This window comes from Dichotomopilus funicola, assembly GCF_033296635.1.
Source record: "Dichotomopilus funicola strain CBS 141.50 unplaced genomic scaffold C8A04scaffold_55, whole genome shotgun sequence".
NCBI lineage: Eukaryota > Fungi > Ascomycota > Sordariomycetes > Sordariales > Chaetomiaceae > Dichotomopilus > Dichotomopilus funicola.
The window spans coordinates 36,794-55,554 of record NW_026944076.1 but is presented as its reverse complement, the minus strand read 5'-3'; the positions used below and the strand labels follow the sequence as shown (position 1 = coordinate 55,554).

At 56.8% G+C, this 18,761-nt stretch overlaps 6 protein-coding genes across 6 annotated transcripts; 3 read left to right on the top strand and 3 right to left on the bottom strand.

The window, feature by feature from the left end:
* Window positions 1-273: 273 nt before the first annotated feature.
* Window positions 274-4,687, top strand: C8A04DRAFT_30750 (uncharacterized protein; the record flags this gene model as incomplete). Its single annotated transcript, XM_062781504.1, has 9 exons — window positions 274-1,367; window positions 1,431-1,508; window positions 1,590-2,439; window positions 2,522-2,679; window positions 2,809-3,085; window positions 3,160-3,189; window positions 3,255-3,448; window positions 3,537-3,906; window positions 3,974-4,687. The coding sequence occupies 9 exons, from the start codon at window positions 274-276 to the stop codon at window positions 4,685-4,687; spliced, it is 3,765 nt and encodes a 1,254-aa protein (XP_062635011.1).
* Window positions 4,688-4,988: 301 nt separating this feature from the next.
* Window positions 4,989-6,271, top strand: C8A04DRAFT_38916 (uncharacterized protein; the record flags this gene model as incomplete). Its single annotated transcript, XM_062784390.1, has 2 exons — window positions 4,989-5,106; window positions 5,205-6,271. 2 exons carry the CDS (start codon window positions 4,989-4,991, stop codon window positions 6,269-6,271), a joined length of 1,185 nt encoding a protein of 394 aa, XP_062635010.1.
* A 286-nt stretch (window positions 6,272-6,557) lies between these two features.
* On the bottom strand, window positions 6,558-7,742 carry C8A04DRAFT_13928 (cysteine synthase; the record flags this gene model as incomplete). Its single annotated transcript, XM_062777900.1, has 2 exons — window positions 6,558-7,555; window positions 7,610-7,742. The coding sequence occupies 2 exons, from the start codon at window positions 7,740-7,742 to the stop codon at window positions 6,558-6,560; spliced, it is 1,131 nt and encodes a 376-aa protein (XP_062635009.1).
* A 462-nt stretch (window positions 7,743-8,204) lies between these two features.
* On the top strand, window positions 8,205-10,980 carry C8A04DRAFT_38914 (YL1 nuclear protein-domain-containing protein; the record flags this gene model as incomplete). The annotated part of the gene is made up of 7 exons (XM_062784389.1): window positions 8,205-8,657; window positions 8,778-9,041; window positions 9,072-9,617; window positions 9,651-9,653; window positions 9,687-10,359; window positions 10,427-10,800; window positions 10,954-10,980. The coding sequence occupies 7 exons, from the start codon at window positions 8,205-8,207 to the stop codon at window positions 10,978-10,980; spliced, it is 2,340 nt and encodes a 779-aa protein (XP_062635008.1).
* An 876-nt stretch (window positions 10,981-11,856) lies between these two features.
* On the bottom strand, window positions 11,857-13,378 carry C8A04DRAFT_13884 (Mis12 protein-domain-containing protein; the record flags this gene model as incomplete). The annotated part of the gene is made up of 3 exons (XM_062777889.1): window positions 11,857-12,374; window positions 12,429-13,188; window positions 13,322-13,378. 3 exons carry the CDS (start codon window positions 13,376-13,378, stop codon window positions 11,857-11,859), a joined length of 1,335 nt encoding a protein of 444 aa, XP_062635007.1.
* Window positions 13,379-14,434: 1,056 nt separating this feature from the next.
* Window positions 14,435-16,912, bottom strand: C8A04DRAFT_30745 (uncharacterized protein; the record flags this gene model as incomplete). Its single annotated transcript, XM_062781503.1, has 1 exon — window positions 14,435-16,912. The coding sequence occupies one exon, from the start codon at window positions 16,910-16,912 to the stop codon at window positions 14,435-14,437; it is 2,478 nt and encodes an 825-aa protein (XP_062635006.1).
* Window positions 16,913-18,761: the final 1,849 nt, after the last annotated feature.

Here is an 18,761-nt window from a genome sequence, read left to right as displayed (position 1 = left end):
CCTTGCGCCGTTTCAAAGCCCCGCAAGCTAGGATCGGAGATAGTGGAAGGAGAGAAGAGAAAGCCTGGAGCTCATTATTAGTAAATTGGAACTACCTCAGTTTGAGAGAGGTAGAAAGAAAGAGAGAAAGAGAGATCAGGTTTGTGTCGTTCATTTACCGTTATTGACTAACCTGCAGCCAGCAATCTCACTCATATCTTGCATTTCCATATCACGTCTCATTCTGTCATTACGGACAATATTACAATAGTCCCATAATTCCTGCATGTCAACATGGTGGCCAACTTTATCTCAGAAGACGGGCCCGAGATATGGGACAACGGGGAAGACGGTGATAAATACCTACACCCAAACGACGGTAGAAATCACTCTGAGGGGAATTACGGCGGTCATGACGACGACGAATATGACGAAGAAGAGGACGAGGACGAGTATGATGGCCACGGTGACGGCGACAGCGTTATGGAGCCTTCGCTCGAAGAACTCCAAGACTTCTACGCCCGGGTCATACACGATCTCCATCACGACGCCAACTTTCTACGCACCTTCACAGAAGCCCTGGCCGCCGACGAAGCGGGCGTAGCTGTCCCAATAACGACAACAACAACTACAACAACTTCGCCACGACCACCACCAGGCTACCACCAATTCTCCCCCTCATCCTCTTCCGCCTCCCCTTTCGCGCGTTCCTCTTCCTCCTCCTCCTCCTCCTCCTCATCAACCACCACCAGACCCCCACCCATCTACCCCGCATCCTACATCTACTGCACTCTCCCAGACCAAAGCAACATCCTGCACGCCCTCATCGATGCCGTCCACCGGCAGCTCGTGCCCGTGCGCTCTGCGGCCCTGTTGACCGCCCAGCTAGTTAACGTCGAATTCGACTTGGTCAGCGATAGGGCCGTGGCCCCAAAACAGCACGAACAATGGACCCCGCGCGGCGGCAAGACCCCGCTAGAGTATGCGGCGCTATATGCGGATTGTCTGGATCTGGTGCAGGTCATGTGCGAGGTAGGATTGGTCGCGAGGGTGAGTCGGGAGGAGAAGGAGAGGATATTGCAAGGGGAACGTGGTGATGGAGTTGGGCATGATGGGGGGGATAGCGCGGTTGGGTTGGGGGATGGTGTACATGGACATGGTGATGTCGAAGCAGCCGAGGCAGCAAGAGGTTGGGGGTTGAAGGGTGTGCGGAGTCGACTTCTGGAGGGGTTGTCGCCTTTTATTGGGGGGACGACGGGGAGGGCAGAGGGCCCCGATGGAGGTGTGGACGCGGATGTGGATAATGGTGTGAGTTCTGAGGAGAAGACCCTGGAGGAGGGGATGGAAGGAGATCCGGAACTGGCCGCGGGGCCAAACCCTTTCTTCGAGTATGCCCTTATTGCCTCTTGTATGTTTTCTTTTCAGAACTCCATCTAACGTACGCCACGCAGACTCCCCGACGGGACCTTTCTCTGGCAGCGAATCTTCTGGACAGACCTCATCAAGAACAATGAAGACTCGTGCCTACAGTAAGTGGTTTTATTTTTATTCTATCTTTTCTTTTTAATTACCCCCTTGCTCTCACTACTCCTCTCGACTAACCTCCCCAGCATCGCCATCCGTGAGGGCAACAACGCCTGCGCCGACTACCTCCTCTCACGCATTCAACTCACGAACGACACCGACTCGGTCCTCGGCCTGTACGATCACAACGGCCTCACGGCGCTGCACCTCGCCCTCGACTTCGACAAATGCCACGACCAGTCCCAGGTCGAATTCGTGCGCCGCCTGATCGCCCACTACCCGCCCGCCCTGGCCATGAACTCGGGCGAGATGTCGTACGACGGCATGGCGCAGGCGCCGCCGTTGTCGTCCCCTGCGGTCGGTAGCACCGCCAGTGGTGGTTTCGGTACTTTCGTGTCTTCCGTCCCGGGGCTCGATCAGAACCATACACCGCAAAGCCGGAATAGGGGTTTTGGAGGTGGGAGGCTGTCACGGGATAGATCCCAGCTCCTGGAAGCCAGTTCTCCTGCGGCGGCTGCTGCTGCTGCTGCTACTGTTGCTGTTCCACTAAGTGGGGGTGTCCGACGGGGGCCGAAAGTGAGTGCCGCGCCGTACAGGTACTTTCTCGAGTCCCGGGAGAGGGCCTTGTTTACCCAGCGAGCGGAAGCCCGGCCGCAGGCACGCAAACCGAGAGGGCAAGGAGGAGGCAGTATGAATTCTGGTAGGAGTGGTATGAGTGGGAGCGGCGGTGTAGGAGGAGGAGGTGTCCAGCGAGCAAGCCTCTCGATGGCGGCTGGGCGGGGCTTCGCGTTTGTTCAGACGTCGATGGTGACGAAGAATAAGCTGCCCAAGGCGTCAATGAAGGTGGCCACACAGATGGCAAACCTGCTCAAACTGTCATGTATGCGGCATTGCGGGCGGGACCGGGCGAAGCTGAAGGAATTGTTGGATTTCAAGGTGCGTGAGCGGATGAATTAGTGTGCCTTTCGGTGTTGCGTGATGGTTTGAGTTGGCTAACCAGGTTGGCATGATTTTCTAGAAGCAAATACACCTCGACTTGAACCCCCGCACGAGAGTCACTGCCCGGTTCCTGGAGTACATGGCTGCCAAGGGACTCGAGCCATACCTACAGTATGTGTACATCCCAAACCTACGGGTTGTTGATGTGCGGAATGCCGAGCTGGAGAAGCAGAGTTGGTGGGAGTCTTCAGGCCGAAAGGACTATGCATAGTACGTTGATCCCTGACCCCCTGAATCATTGCCCGTTTCCTGAGCAAAAGGGAAAAAATAAAACAAAACAAAAAGGTGTTAACTCATTCATGACAGCATCTTCAACTGGCTCAAAAAGACGGTGGGCGTGACCAAAATCATCCGTCTTGTGGTTGAGGACGACCCGGCCGACTTCCACAGTGACGAGGTGATTGAACACTCACTCCGGGAGTTCGACATTGAGGAGTGGAAATGGTTTCGCTGGGACATGTGCATCGACACCATCCGCGAGGCGGCGCCCAACGTCCGCGAGTTGCACCTCTACTGGAGCGGTAGCAGGGCCGTGCTGAAGAGCTGGGCGTCCCGGGTGGACGGGTTGCCTGCATTAGGGCAGGTAAGCCGGGCTTTTCTTTGGGGTTGTGCTGTTATGTTGGAGTGGCGAAACAATAACTAATTTGTTCTGTCCAGCTCGAGAAAATCTGTATCCTGCGGTCACAGGTAAGAAGAGCCCCCCAGGGAGGGAATCTATGGCTCGTACTCGTACGCTGGTCTAACAACAATAGAGCAAGGAATCCCGCGTCCGGACCAACCAAATATTGGCTGACTTCGAATCCAATGTGCGCCGAGCCTGGATCGAGAACTGGGGCCTGCGGCTTCCTGCTCGGCTGCCGCCCAAGATCTCGGTCGAGGCATTTACCGGCCGGGAAGACCTATCCCGCGGGTTGTCAGAGAAGGAGTTGGAAGAGAAGGGCAAAAAGTAAGTCACCTCTGAACCAGTTACGCCTTGCCCAAGTCCCGAGAGGACATTTCTGAGACATATCTGACACAAACACACTCACGGATAGGGACCGCTGGCTCAAATGCACAGAAAGCTTCGGGAAGCTCCTCCGGAAATGGCTCAACCACCACCTCTTGGAAGCCGATGGGGACGGCAAACAGGTGCGCCTGGCCGAGGACAAAGAGATCCGCGTGGCGGTCATCGACGACGGCGTCAACATTGATTGTGACGACATTGCCGAAAACGTCGAGGAGGGCGAGACCTTTTGCGACAACGGGGGGCATTGGCCCGGCTACTACCAGTCGTCGTACGGCCACGGCCACCTGATGGCGTGTCTGATCCGGGACCTATGCCCGCGGGTGAAGCTGTACATCGCGAAGCTGAATGAGATGTGGGTCGATGGCCGGCCGCGGATTACCCCCGAGTCGGCCGCCAAGGTGAGTTCTCTAAAGCTTTCTCCGTTATCTTCCTTTCTGCCTCATCATAGCATCCCTAACAAACCAGGCCATCGAATGGGCGCGCTCCAAGGACGTCGACATCATCTCGATGAGCTGGACGATCGAACATGTCGACGAGCCGGCCAAAAGCGAACTCGAGGGCGCCGTCAATCGCGCCCATGCCGACGGCATCCTGCTCGTCAGCGCCTGCGACGACCAGGGCAACATCTCAGACCACCCTTACCCGGCCAAGAACAACGAAGCCAAGGTGCTCAAGATCGGATCGGCGACCACGCTTGGCACCCGCCACAAAGCAACCAACGAGAACCTGTTCGACTACATCGTGCCTGGGTCCCAAGATGTCGCCCGGCCGGCCGCTTCTCCTTCTCATACCACGCATCAAACTACTAGCCCACTGAGTGCTGCTGCCCCAACCGTCGCCGTAGAACGGCCGCTCTTTGGCTCGTCCATCGCGACGGCCCGGTGCGCCGGCCTAGCGGCCATGATCTTGCAGTGCATCGCGCTGGTGCATCACCCAGACGACTGCCACAAGCGCACGGTGCGCACGCTGGAGAACATGAAGAAGATGCTGGACCGTATGGTCGAGCCTGGTGACAGCCATGCGTACATTAAGGTGTGGACAGTGTTTGAGCAGGCCATGAATAAGCCCGGCATGGGCGAGGATCTCGAGGGGAGCATCATCAGGAAGGTTGCGGGGGAGTTTGTCAAGAGGCTGGCGTGGGAACAGCCCAAGATGATGGAGCCGCGGGTTACGGTGTAGATATGGGGCAATTTATGTACTCTGTACTGAGGTGTATGTACCGACTAGTGTAGGAGGGAGGGAGTGACGTTCTAAAGGAACAAGCGTCGTACACAGTGCGGGCTAGCCTCTTCTTTGGTGTGGGGTCATCCCCTGGCCAATACGCAACTTCCTATTGGATACAATTCATGGATCACGTGCCCTGGGCAGAATCTCGAAAACGGCAAATGCGCGACTCCGGCATAGGAAACTTTTGGTTCACGATTGTGGGAGATTGGAACCCGTCGTCCCATTTCCACCGGTCACCCACCCCACGACCGCCATGTTTTCTACAACAACAAGATCGCCTGGCCTGGTCCGGGCGGCTGGCAGCCAGGCATGGTTGCCAATACGCAATGGCGCCGTCAGCCGGTGCTTTTCCACAACCCCCGCGCAACGAGGTATGTTCCCCGCTGTCCCTCCATGGCTCCTTGGACTTTCGTTTTCTTGCTGGGGTGGGTGCGCTTTGAGCCGTACGAAAAGGCTAACAACTAGAAAGCTCCTCACATTATCACCTTCCAGGAAAGCTCGACGCCCGAACTCGCCGAACTCCTCGACAAATACCGCCAAATGATCATCCTCCCGACATACCTGTCCCCCGAGCAGCGCCGGAAGATCTACAAGCCCAAGATCAGGAAGTACCTCGAGCACGACCCGGTGCTGATGGAAATTGACGGCGTGGAGCATAAGTTCCGCTACCGCAGCCAAGTCGCCGACCTCCCGTCCACGAAGCATACCTTTGGCCAGGTTCTCCACCTCACCGAGACGCCAGCCGACTTCCAAAACATCCCGCCCTTGCTCGAGGGCTTCGTGCGCGCCGGGCGCAAGCTAGACGGCTCCTACTACCACCGGCTCATCCGCAAAGCGGCCAAGCACGGGCACATGCAGATGATCCTCGACTTCATACAGGCGGCCAAGCGGTACGGGCTCAAGCTCAACCGGTCCGAGCGCATCAACGAGGTGTTGGTGTACCTCCAATGGCCAGCCATCCTGAGCGGCTGGGAGGTTGAGGCCACCGAGAAGGCACTCCGGCAGGTGAAGCTGGTCATCAACATCCTCGAAACCGACCTGGCGCACGAGCCTAAGAACCCCATCGACGAAGGCGCTTACCCTTACTTCCGCGATCCCCAGGTGCTTGCGGCACGCCTGCACATGGAGGCTGCGCGCGCAGTGCACCTGCGCGGGGGTAAAGACGAGCACGGCCAGGTGGCCAAGTACGCGCAGCAGCTGGTGACGCTGTGGCCGGAGGGGTATGGTTTGTTGGACCTGCAGCCGCTAGAGGCGTACCAGGGCAAGTCAGCCAACATGCGCTACCTGCTAGACCGCAATGCGTTCCTGTTTTATGCGTCGCCCGTGTTAAATGGGTTGGGCTTGGCGGCGCAGGTGGTCGATCCGGGGCTGGCGATGCAGCTGCAGAACCGGGCGGATAAGGTGGAAGGGGAGATCCGGATTGCGCTGGCGGATGAGAAGCGAAATAAGGAAGGAAGGGGTGCGCGGATGTATGATTCGATTTTTAACCCGCAGCCACCACGGGCTGAGGAGGAAGCTAGTGCTGGGGAGGAATAAAAAAGGAGGTCTCTGAAAAATAAGGGGCTTTGATCGAAATCCCCGCCGGGGAACCAGGGAACGGTTCCATGATAACCAACGAAGAGTGATGAACGGCAATGGGAAGTACATAGAGTCTAGAACGGGTGAGCCTGGGCTACCGGTCATGTTATGTACATGTATTGATATCTACTGTTGTATTTGTAACGATCAATTCTTCCTGTCGCGCACGCTGTTTATTGAAAGGGGACGGACGGCCGGCAAAGTCCAACCCGGCTCAGGGTAGAACAAAAGAGAAGCAAGCCCGCTATGGCAGAACAATGTACTTCTGCAAATGCTCCGGAATCGCCCCCAGCAACTTCTTCGTCTCCAGCCACTTCCTCGAAAACAACCGGTCCGCATACCGATACGCTCCATCCGCCAGCACCGTCACCACAGTATGCCCCTCGCCCAACTTCTCCGCAACCTCCTTCGCCGCCACCACATTCAGCGCCGAGCTCGCCCCCAAATACAACCCTTCCTCATCCAAACACCGATACACCATCTCAATACTCTTCTCATCACTAATATGCAACGACCCATCCACTAGCTCCAAATCCGGCGCCAAATTATCCGTAATCCTTCCCTGCCCAATCCCCTCCGTAATACTCGACCCCGTCCTCTCAATCAACTTCCCCCCCGAGCTAATATACGAATGCAGCACACTCCCCGGCGGATCCGCCAAAAAGCTCTTCACCCTCCCCCCCGACACATCCTTCAAATACCGCGTAATCCCCGCCAACGTCCCCGCCGTCCCCGTCGAACAAGTAAACGCATCCACCTTCCCCTCCGTCTGATACCAAATCTCCGGCCCCGTCGTCTCAATATGCGCTCGCCGATTAGCCGTATTATCAAACTGGTTCGTCCACACCGCATTCTCCAGCTTCTCCGCATGCCGCCGCGCTTGATGATTGTAATTCTCCGGGTTATCAAACGCCACCGCCGGCACGGGGTACACCTCGGCGCCCAACAAACGCAGCAGGTCAATCTTCCCCTGGGACTGGGTGTCAGGCATGTAGATGACTAGTTTGTAGCCCTTGCTGCGGCAGACGTGGGCGAGGCCGATACCCGTGTTGCCGGCTGTTCCCTCGACGACGGTACCGCCGGGGCGGAGGAGACCGCGCTCTTCGGCGTCGCGGACGACGTAGAGCGCTGCGCGGTCTTTGACGGAGCCGCCGGGGTTCATGAATTCGGCTTTGCCGAGGACTTCGCAGCCGGTTTGTTGCGAGAGGTGGTTGAGGCGGATTAGGGGGGTGTTGCCGATGGCTTTACGGTGTTAGTCAACATGTTGGAATTATAGATCTAGGGGGGGGATCGTACCTCCTGTCAAACCCTTTGCGACTCCTTGCGCCTTGGACACGCCGATGAGGTAGGGCGTCGGTTCGGCGGCTGCGGCCACGGAGGCCAGGCGCTGGGCGCTTGTCGCGAAGCTGCGGGCGCCGTGGCGGAACATGGTGAAGACTGCCTGTATGAGGGCGAGAAGAGGCGGGGGAGAGGAGACGGGGAGAGGAAGAAGGTGGAATTAAAAATCCACGGCCGGTTCGGGAAGAATTCAATGCTCCCGTCCACCGAGAGCCGATGCCGCTGTCCCACAGTCCACGGGGAAGTGGGGTGGAATTGATAATGGCGCAATTCAGCGCCCGCCCGCCTGAAAGCGTGGGCTGAGGGGTCGATTACAGGGGTCTGGTTCCAGCTCCGTGGATGCCGCCGGCAAATTTTGGAGACACCCCTGTACGACGACGACCTTGTTGGGTTGTCCCACTCTATTTTCAAGTTTCCCGCGTTTCGTGGTGCAAAGGTGCGCGTTCCACCGTCACGCATTGAATGGCACGACCGGCCATCACGACGACGTGTATCTGTATTTTTATCTCGACCATCTAATGTTCCAAGGCGATTGAAAGGGCCCGTTTTCAACATGGCCGGCGACGACCTGGACGAGAGGAAATCGTCCTCGCTCGACGACTTGTCCGACATCGACAGCATCAACGACGACAGCGATGATGACGGCGACGGCACCGGCGATAAAATGCCTCAGGAGCCGGTGGAATGGTTAGCCACATCCCGCTCGAAGCGGTCTACCGCCGGGAACCGGATGAAATCGATGCTGGCGAACGAAGAACCAGCCGCCGACGACTCCGACCTCGAACTGCTCTTCGCCGAAGATGAAGATGACGCCGGGTTCAGCGACCAAGCGGCGGACGACGCGTCGGACGTGCACATGGACTCCTCGTCAGACGAAGAAGACAAGCAGGACAACGCAGACGAGATGGAAGGCGAGAAAGAGCTGGAGCGCCAGGCCCGCGAGAAACGAACCGCCGACCGCAAGCGCAAGGCGCAGGAGGCGATCCCGGCCAAGTTCCGCAAAAAGGTGCGCATCGAGCAACCCGCCGCGCGCCCGCCCCGGCCCAAGAAGAAATCCGAGCGAACGAGCTGGCTGCCCTCGCCCGCCGACATGCCGACGCGTGCCTCGGAACGCCGCACGACCAAGCTCAGCAAGGAACAGCTGCACCAGAAGATGGTGTCGGATGAGATCCGGCGCAAGAAGCTGGTCGAGCGGATGGAGAAGAAGGCTAAGCAGCTCGAGGCGCTGAAGAAACCGCCCAAGACGCAGGCCGAGCGTCTGGCTGAGGCGGCTATTATTGAGAAGCGCAACTCCAAGAGCTTGAACCGGTGGGAGGAGGCTGAGAAACAGAGGGAGGAGGAGCGGTTGAGGAAGATTGCGGCGCTGAATAACCGCAAACTGGACGGGCCGGTTGTCACGTTTTGGAGTGGGATTCTGGAGTTGCAGGAGGGCCAGGACAAGCATGTTGGGAATTTGGTCTCGATGGAGGAGCGGCCGAAGAAGAAGCGGCAGTCTGCTGCGGCAGCTCTCGCGGCGAAGGAAGCCGAGGCTGCGACGCCAACTACGCCGGTGGATAATCTGGAGGGCAAGCTGGGGAAGCCGGACGACAAGGCGGGGGAGAATACCCCGCCCGCAGGTCCCGAAACACCGACTGTCAAGACCGAGCAGCCGGACACGCCGAATCTCCCGAATCCGCCTGTCACGCCTTCGCAACCGTCTGCTGAGACAGCGGAGACGTTGACGACAGCCACAGCGCCAACAGCACCAGAGCCAGCAGCACCAGGGCCAACAACGGTGCAAACGCCAGCGTCAGCGCCTGCACCTGTACCCATACCAGGAGCTGTGTCAGCTCAAGAACCCGTTTCAACGCCAGCAACTGCGCCTGTATCAGCATCTGTATCGACACCGCAACCTGTATCAACTCCACAACTTGTATCAACATCAGCTCCCACTTCGACGCCTGCTCCTGTTCCAACACCTGCTCATGTATCAACACCTGCTTCTGTAACGACTCCACAGCCTGTATCAACACCAACACCTGTATCCATATCAGAGCCGGTATTTGTTCTGAATCCGGAATCCGCTCCAATCTCTACTCCAACCCCAGCTTCAAATTCTGCTCCAAACCCGGCTTCAATCTCCGCTCCAGCACCTGTATCAACATCAGCATCAACATCAACATCAACGGCAACGCCAACCGCAATGCCCCCACCGCCACCACCGTTACCTGAGACCAGACCGAGCAGCTCAGCCGTACTTGCAGCCCCTATTCTCGCCCCGCCCGCCGGCATATCGCACTCTTCCGGGGGACAGATGCCCATGCTAGGTTTCCCAGCTGGGCCCAAACCCTTCCTGGCCGCTCCAAATACCTCGCATCGGCCATCTCCTCTTGCTAACCCCCCATCCACACCAACGGCCCCTATACCCCAGCAAATCGGCGCACTGCCCATCTCTACCCCGAAACCCAAGGTTACCATCCCACAGACACCACTACCCTTCACGCCCGCGACACCGTTACAAACGCCCCAAACGGCATCACAACTGGCGTCTGCAAGACCCCCTACCGAAACGCCACAAGAACCCCCCACGGCAACCACCTCAGACCCCCCACGCGAAGGCAAAGTCACCAAGAGCTGCATCATTCTCCAAAACTTCAACGACCACGCCATCCGAGACAAACAAGTCCAAAACCAGATCCTCTTCGGCCGGAAAATGAACAAACTAGCCAGTACGTCCTCCCCCAAGACCCCCAGCCAGTCCCTCAAACTAATCCCCAACTAACTAACCATCCACAGAACCCGCCCACCCCCCCCTCTGCGTAATCACCAACCACCCAGCCAAGTACCGCGACCCAAAAACCGGTCTGCCCTACTACAACGCCTATGCCTACCGTGAGATCCAACGTGTTTACCGCGGCGACTACAAGTGGAGTCGGCTGGTGGGCGCGTGGGTTGGGAGAGGGGATTATGCGGCGCAGGGGGTGCCGGAGTGGTTTTTACATCCTGAAAAGGCGAGGCCTGTGCCTAGGAAGGGGGGAGAGAACACTATGGAGAATGGGGATGGGGAAAAGGAGGATGGGGAGAAGGAAGATGGGGAGAAGGAGGATGGGGAGAAGGAGGAGAATGGGAATGGGAATGCCGGGAAGGATGGAGATGGGGAGAAAGGGGAAGTGGAAGGGGACGGGGGAAAACAAGGGGATAAAGCACCGGAAGAGCCGAGATTGGCGGTCGTCGAAAGGGGTGAGGAAGCAGCACCAGAGGGCAGTGAGCCACTTGCTGCCTCATCTGCTGAGACCCCCCAAGTTACTGCTGGTAATGCCTAGTGCTACGAGGACACCAGAGGTTTATAAAATGCTACCTGGGCAGTCGTTTAGACTCGCTCCCAACACAATAAATGTAATCAATGCCCATTGCCAGTTTCCCATTGAATCACTTTAATAACGACACAGCCCCCCGGAGTATGCGCGCTAGTGGCCGTGGTCTGCGAGGAGTAGTTAGTACTCCAGTGCTATCTCACAAACCAGACCTACCATCGTAAATCGAAATAGTCCCGGGTTTGATTCCCGGGACTAGCGAAGAAAAAGCCCCCTTTGGGGGGGTTTTCGTAGCTACTGACCGGTATCCTTGCGGATGGGGATAGGGTTTGGTGGTGAGCTTTTTTGTGTTTGATTTGTCTTGTTAATTAGTTAAGGGGGGCGATCAGCTCTGGGTTAACAGATTGATGTAGTGTGATGGGTTGGTGTGTTCGAGGTTGTCAATTTGTTGGTGAATAGGGTAAATAAAGATCAGTGCGTCACAGTATAATTATCGATATAAGTGTGGGATTTTGTAAGCGGAGAGTATGCTCCCCAAGAACACACTATTGTATACTGAGTAGGTATTGCGTTTTTTAAATTACTACAATCCCGAAGAGAAGAAATCGGTTGCTGTCTCTTATGAGATTCAGTCCTACACAATACGACGTCGGTGACCAATGTCCAATATCCATTGTCCAATATAGCTTAGTCTTCCTAAATCTCTCGTTAATTCTAGGAACTCCTCCGATGGGAATATCTCACATATCTTGAACATAAGCATCACATATGACCATAACAAGTCTCAATTTCCACACCCATTGAAACTAAACTGAATCCTGTGCAACACTGTATACACCCGTGCCCAGATGGTATCATGAAACAATCCAAACGCCTTATCCCACCCCCCCTCCATATCCCCAAACCCCAGACTCACGACTCATCCATCCTATCCCCATCTTCCACTCCCACACCACCGCCACTTCCACTTCCACCGCTTCCACTCCCCCCCAACAACGCAACCACCCTCTCCAAACTCTCCACCTCCCCCCTCTCCAACCCCCTTCCTCCCCCTTCCCACTCACCCCCATCCCGAACCTCCCCATCCTTCCCCAGCTCCAAACCCCGTACCTGCTCTAAATGCTTCCTCGTCGCCGTCTCGACATATTCCAGTCGTTCACGACGCCAACTCTTTTTCTTTTTGCCATCTTTCCCTTGCCCATCCCCATTTTCTGCTCCTCCTTCTTCTTCTTCCTCCATGGTATCGTCGGATCCGTGGGTGGGTTCGGCCAGCGCTGTCATGACATCGCGTAAGGCAGCGGATAGATCGCGTAGCGCAGAGAGTTGGGAGAGGGAGAAGGCCGTGGTGGTGGTGAGGGGGCGTGAGGCGTCGCCTTCGGTGAGGTCGCCTTTGTTGTGGAGGAAGGCGAATGGGGGGTTGGCTTTTGCGTCTTGTTGTTTTTGTGGTTGTTGTGAACCTGCGGGAGCCGTCGAGCCGGTAGTACCAGCACCGACATCTACCGGTTCAGCCTTAACACTCTGCCCCGGCAACACCCCAACCAACCGACGCATCTCCCCCAACAACGCCGCATTCCTTGCCCGTTCCGCAACCAGCATACAATTCAACCTCTGACTCGCCTGCAGCCGCCGCCGAAGCCTGTTAATCCCCTCCACACTCAACTTCCCCCCTTCCTCCTCCCCGGTTTCCCCTTGCCCCTCTCCTACCCCTGCTCCCCCTTCTGCCCCAGTAGGTTGACCTTCAGCCCCCGAAAAATCCAACCCCTCATAATGCCCCAACCTCAACCAATCCATCTCCACCTTCCTCAAACACAAAATATTCCGCATCACATAAATCTCAAACCGATCAAAATTCTTATCAATACTCGCCCACAGCAGCGTCTCCAACTGGTGCGTGCCCGATTCGACTTCGGCACGGTGTCGGCGCGCGGCGAAGTCTGAGTCTGTTTCCCCTGGTGCGGGGCCGTCTTCTTCTTCTTCTTCCTCCTCTCCTACGTCCTGATCCTGGTCCTCCCCCTCCTCGTCGTCGTAGTCATCGTGGGCGCCATTATGGCGGGTGCCGTTGGCGCGGGATCTGGGTTTGGATTTGGATTTGGATTGTTTTGGTTTGGGTTTGGGTTTTGATTTTGAGGAGCTGGGGCGGAAGCCGAGGGAAGCGGGGGGCGCGTTGAGGAGACCTTGTTCGATGGAGTTGAGGGCGCGTTCGGCGAGGAAGTTGATGGAGTTGATGATTTCGTCGAGGAGACTCTAGATTGGGGATTAGGTTAGCTATACCATCTATGAATGCCCTTCTTTGAAGGTTTAGGAGGGAACTGGGAAAGAGAGACAGAAACAATAAAGCAGAAATGGGCTAATTGGTTAAAACTCTAAAAATACGTACAACAGGAGGATAGCCAAAATGCTCCGTCAGGAGCTCTGTGTCCGATCGCGAAGCCATTTTCGGATTGTGTTGTGTCGTGTGTGTAGTTAGTTGAAGCTGCGGGTCGCGACGACGCGACAACTGCGAATGTCAATGCCAATTCGCGAATGCGCGGCCAATAAGGTGGGGCGGTGGTATTATTGAGGGTTAGGGTTGTGTTAGCGAATGTTATGTGCGACTTCAGATTCAGGGGCACAATATCCAAACAAACCCGACGCCGGGAAAATGAAGAAATAGAAAGCTGGGAGCATAGTAAGCAACACAGCACGGCGACAAAATCAATAAACAACACGCAGTATAGCAAGAGACGATTCCTTCCCTAACTGCCTATAAACCAGTTCCACCATCCTTAACGATCAAACTGGTTGTTCCATGATATACTGCCTATGCTCCTCCCGTGCCCGTTTTCAATGATCCATGCCAATGCTTCCCACATCCTCCTCTCTGTGCGTAACCACCCACTTCTCGATGCTGTCCATGCACAACCTACACTCTTGACCCTCCCCCATGCTGCCATGTTCGACAACGGCTTCTTCTCTACCATCTCCCCGTACCGTCTGAATTACCCGACGTTTCCCCGACCACCACCGGCCAACCACCCAACGACGACCATCAGGATAAAACGAAGATCAAAAGACGAAAACTGATAACACAACAAAAACAGAAGCTGAAGAGCAAATCCCCAAATGGGAAGGAAAACATGATACAAGCGAAAGCGAAAAAAGAGCTATTACAAGGGAGTGAAACGCGTTGGTTCACACCAACACAGAAATAAATAAAAAAAATTAAAAAAAAAAAAAATTGAACAAAAACACCAGCAGTAATAAAAGGATTTATATCAAGTTTGGTGATTTGAAAAAAAAGGTGGTTTCAAGCCAAGAAATTTGGGTTGTTGAAGCGCGCCAAAAGCAAAATTCCAAAAAAACATCAACGACAAATACCAAAAAGAATTACAACAAAATACTCAAGAGATTAGATTCCCCATCGTCCTCGGCCCGTCGTCTCCCTCTCTCCCTGCCCTCTCTCTTTCTTCATCTCTCACATCCACCATCCACCCCACTGAGCAACTCCCTCTTAGTTGACAACCTCCTCCTCAACCCATCCATTAAGCCCCCCCTGAATCGCCAACCCAAACCCAGCCCCCATCCCCCCAAAGCTCGCCTGATACTGATGGCCCCGACGCTGCTGCTGATGCTGCTGCGATTGTTGGTGGTGATCCCCATTCGGGACGACACCATTCACATCGCTGCCGTGCAGACTGTTGTTGGGGCTATTCCCGCCGCCATTCTCGAACGGCGCAAACACGGGCAAACTGACGGCACGGCTGTGCGAGGCGCGCGGGTTGCCGGGCGCGAGGAGCCCGCCGATTGTGGTGGCGCCGTTGGTGTTGCCGTTCGCAGCGGAGGAGGAGGGGTAGCCGTTGGAGATGCTGGCGGATTGTTGGTGGTGGTGGTGGCCGGTGGGTGCGCCTTGAGGCACTTCGAGGGTGAGGCCGGCTTCGTTGGGAGATGAGGCGGCTGTGCCGAAAAGGGCAGCTTGTTGGGCAGCGAGGACGTGGTGCTGTTGTTGTTGTTGCTGCTGGGCCTGCTGCGAGACGTGGTTGAGGTACATGGTCAGGGGGTTGCTGGTGGTGTTGAAGAGCGCGGCGGATGGTGCGGATCCACTACCCGTGGGCGAGTTACCGTTCGGGGTAGAGCCGTTGGTAGGCGGGGATGGGACCTGGTCGCCGCGAGGGGACGGCTGCTGCTGCTGTTGCTGCTGAGGCTGTTGCTGCTGCATCTGGCGCGGCGGGTTGCCGCAGCGGTCCTTGCCAAAGTTCACCTTGAACTTGCGGTACTCCTCCTTACCCCGAACCGCCTCGATGGCCTTGATCGCGTTCGCGATGTTAGTGAAGTTGACGAACGCACAGCTCTTCTCGCGCAGGGTGTTAACCAGCTCGATCTCGCCGTATTCGGAAAAGTCCTGGCGCAGCCGCTCCTCGGTCCAGGTCTCATCCAGGTTGCCGATGTACACGTTACGCGACGCGCCACCGCTAACAGCCAGCGCGATCGCCGGCGGGAGAGCGCCCGAGTGCTTACCCCAGCCGATCTTCAAGCGACGGTTGTGGATCATCAGACCCTGCAGGTTGCTGAGCGCGTAGAACGACGCAGCCGCTGTGGGGTCGATAAAGGTCACAAAGCAGATGTGCTTGTCGGGAATGTACCGGATGTGGTGCAGCAGGCCACCGCGGACCACGTTGCAAATCTCCTCAATCGTGGTTTCGGGGTGGATGTTGCCGAGGTAGATGGTCCGGTTGCCCAGGTTGCCGATACCACCAGCCGTCGTAGCCACAGCCGCAGCCGCAACGGACTGCTGCGCCAGGGCGTTCGAGATCAGATCACGATCCGCACCAGTAAGCATGTGGGCGTAGCCGGGGGCGATACCCAAGTACTGCGCAGCGTTCTGCTGCTGGGTCTTGGACACGTAGGCACACCGGTCCTTGCCGTAGTAAACACGGCGAGGGGCCTGCCACTTGGCTTCCTGGGGAAGCTGGGACACGGCCTTGATGGCGTTGGCAATGGAGAGGAAGTGCACAAAGGCAATGTTCTTCTCCCGCACGATCTTCACCGTGTCGATGGCGCCAAACTTGCCCAGGTCCTCCCGCAACTCCTCATCCGAAATGTCCTCAGGCAAGTTGCCGAGGTACACGTTCCGGGATGCACCCGACTGCTGCACGGCCAGGGCAACCGAGGTCGGGACCTGCGACGGCTTGCCCCAGCCAATTTTGATGTCCTGCCCCTTGATGCAGAGCTTTTTCAAGATGGCATCGGAGTGGAAATGCGTGGCGGAGCTGGCGTCCAGGAACGAGATGAAAGCGCAGTTCTTGTCAGGCAGCAGGCGGACCGACTCGATCTGACCGCTGCGCACGTGGCCCAGGATCTCCTCGGCCGTCGTGTCAGGGGGGATGTTGCCCAGGTAGACGGTCCGGCTCGTGCCAGTGACCATCCCAGGCCCCATCGACACGGGAGACGCAGGCTGCATTGGCACCTGCATCTGGGCCCCGACGTTGTTGAACGACCCCGTGGGGGACTGCGGCGCGTAAAACTGCGGCGCGCCGTAGGCCGACGGGGAAACAATCGACTGGTACATCTGGGGGGACATGTTCTGCTGGACCGGGCTGGACGGGCCGTTCGCCTGCTGGAGGCTCTGCTGCTGGGCCTGCTGGAACCCATTGACATTTTGGAAGTGCGGGCTCGCGAAGGCCGCCGGGGTGCCGGGCTGGAACGGGCTGCCGAGGAGCAGCTGAGACGGCAGCAGGGGGGTGAACTGCATGTCAAAAGCCGTACCCGGGGTAGTCATGTCGGCGCCATTGGTCGGGGCCTGGTGGTGGTGCTGCTGCTGGAGCGGCTGGGTGTTAATAGTCGGGATGTTCCCGCGGCGAGGGTGCCTGTCCGCAAACCCAGACACGTTCGAGGTGAACGCGCCGTGGGAGAAGCCGGTGTCGCTGTTGGACGGCTTCGAGGCGTGGCCGAAACGGCCAGCTGTGCTGCCGCTAGCCTGGTGGCCCGACATGTCCTGCATCCCGAGAAGATGCGGAGGGACAAGGCTGTCCCGCGATTGGTGAGAGAGGACTGCCGTTTTGACGGATTCAACGTGCCCAGTCAAAGGCACGGAACGGATACTGCGAGATACGGGGAATTGCAGCGGCGAATGTAAGGGTTTGTCCTGACTCGAAGCAACAACGAAATCACTCGGAAAGCGGTACGGCGTCGTGTTTTCCTCCGTGTAAAACAGTAGCACTCTGTATCAATCGAAATTGGCTCTCACGGTAAGCCTCGTCGGGCAAGTTCGGGACAATGAAGGGCTGTCGAGTATTAAAATGCTATCGGGGATTCGAGCGAGCGGTTCTCGAGCAAGGGCCGAGACGCAAGAGTACGGTAGGTTCGAGTATCGGCGTTAGGTACACGATATTCGGGAATTGGTGCTCCAGGGCTGAGAATCGATATTGTTCGTTCAAAGAACCAGGAGATGCTACCTCGGGGTATCAAAGGAGTACCCAGCCGGCGGATCGCGTGAAACGGGCGAGAGCGCGTTGGTTCCCCCTCCCAACGGCCGGGAAGCAGCAAAAAGAATTAATAGCTATAATGAATGATGGGGATGGGAAGAAAGAAGAAGATCCAAAAGTTGGGATAGGTCGAAAGGTCGAAGGGACAAGCAAGACAAGGAAGCAGGTCCAACGAGTGAGGGTGGGAAAGGGCCAGAGAAAAAGAGCGGAGGGAGAAAAAGGAGGTGAATGAAAGATGGGGACTTCGGCAGGCCAGCCGAATTGGGGTGAATGGAGCTAAAAGTGGTTTTAATTGCAGCGGCCAGGGAACCCCGTGGACGCCCGTTCTTACGCGGTACCTGACAGCAAGGTCCCTTTTTTGTCCCCTGCAGGGGGCAGCCGCGCCCAGAACGTCGGCCATGCGACCTTGCAGCGGGTATCTCTGGGTCGCCTCCAGCCAATCAGCGGCCGTCGTGCGCTTCCAACTTCCCCGTCGCGCCCATCACTTCGACGACACTCTTCGCCAATTTTGTGCTTTGTGCAGCGCTCTCCGCATTTTACGCTGAGCCGTTGGCTCGCTGATGCTGTGCTTGTTCCTGTTCCTGAGCAGTGTGGCAACGCCAAAGGGGGTAAGCCAGCCCTGCGACATGGAAGTTCCAAGATGCGGCCAAGGTCGATTCAACCTCGCTACGAAGTACATCCTTCTCGTCTCCCATAACGTTAGTTTCCGCTGATGAATTCATCAATTTCTCTTTTGACTCGCTGCGCCCAGCCGGCCACCAGGCGGGGCTCAAATGCCCAGGCCGATCGCAAACCCCCCTGCGACAAAATCTCCCGTCAGAAGTGCGTGCATCTTCCCAGCACCCACGCACTGTCCCAGGGACTGTCGTCTTGGATTGTGCAACACACCTCTCCACCAAACACGGCGGCTCTGGGCCCAGGGGCCACACACACACAAACATAGGGGCACAGGGCTGTCATCCTCGTCGTCCCGAGTAACTACAATACAGGAAAATGCATCCAATAATTGATTGGGCCTTGCGTAGAATTGGAGATTGTGTCCCCTCACCTTGTTTCCCTTTGTCACTCGCTCGCTTCTCTTCGTTACTCTCCCATTTCCTCCGGCTGTGTAGCAGACCGCTGCTCACTGTTACCCCCAGGGGCCGGCCATGTTGTTCGCGTCACTCTCCTGTTTAACCGTGTCAATTTCCGATTGGGTGTGGGTTGCAGTGCACATCGCAGATGAGAGAGCGCCACGGATTGCGGTGAGAAGCCAAGCAAGCAGGCAGGTGGGTTTTGTGGGTGATGAGTTTGTGGTGGGTGTGTGCAACAAAGCCCGGGAATTCGGACGGACAATATCAAAGAAATCATCGAGGC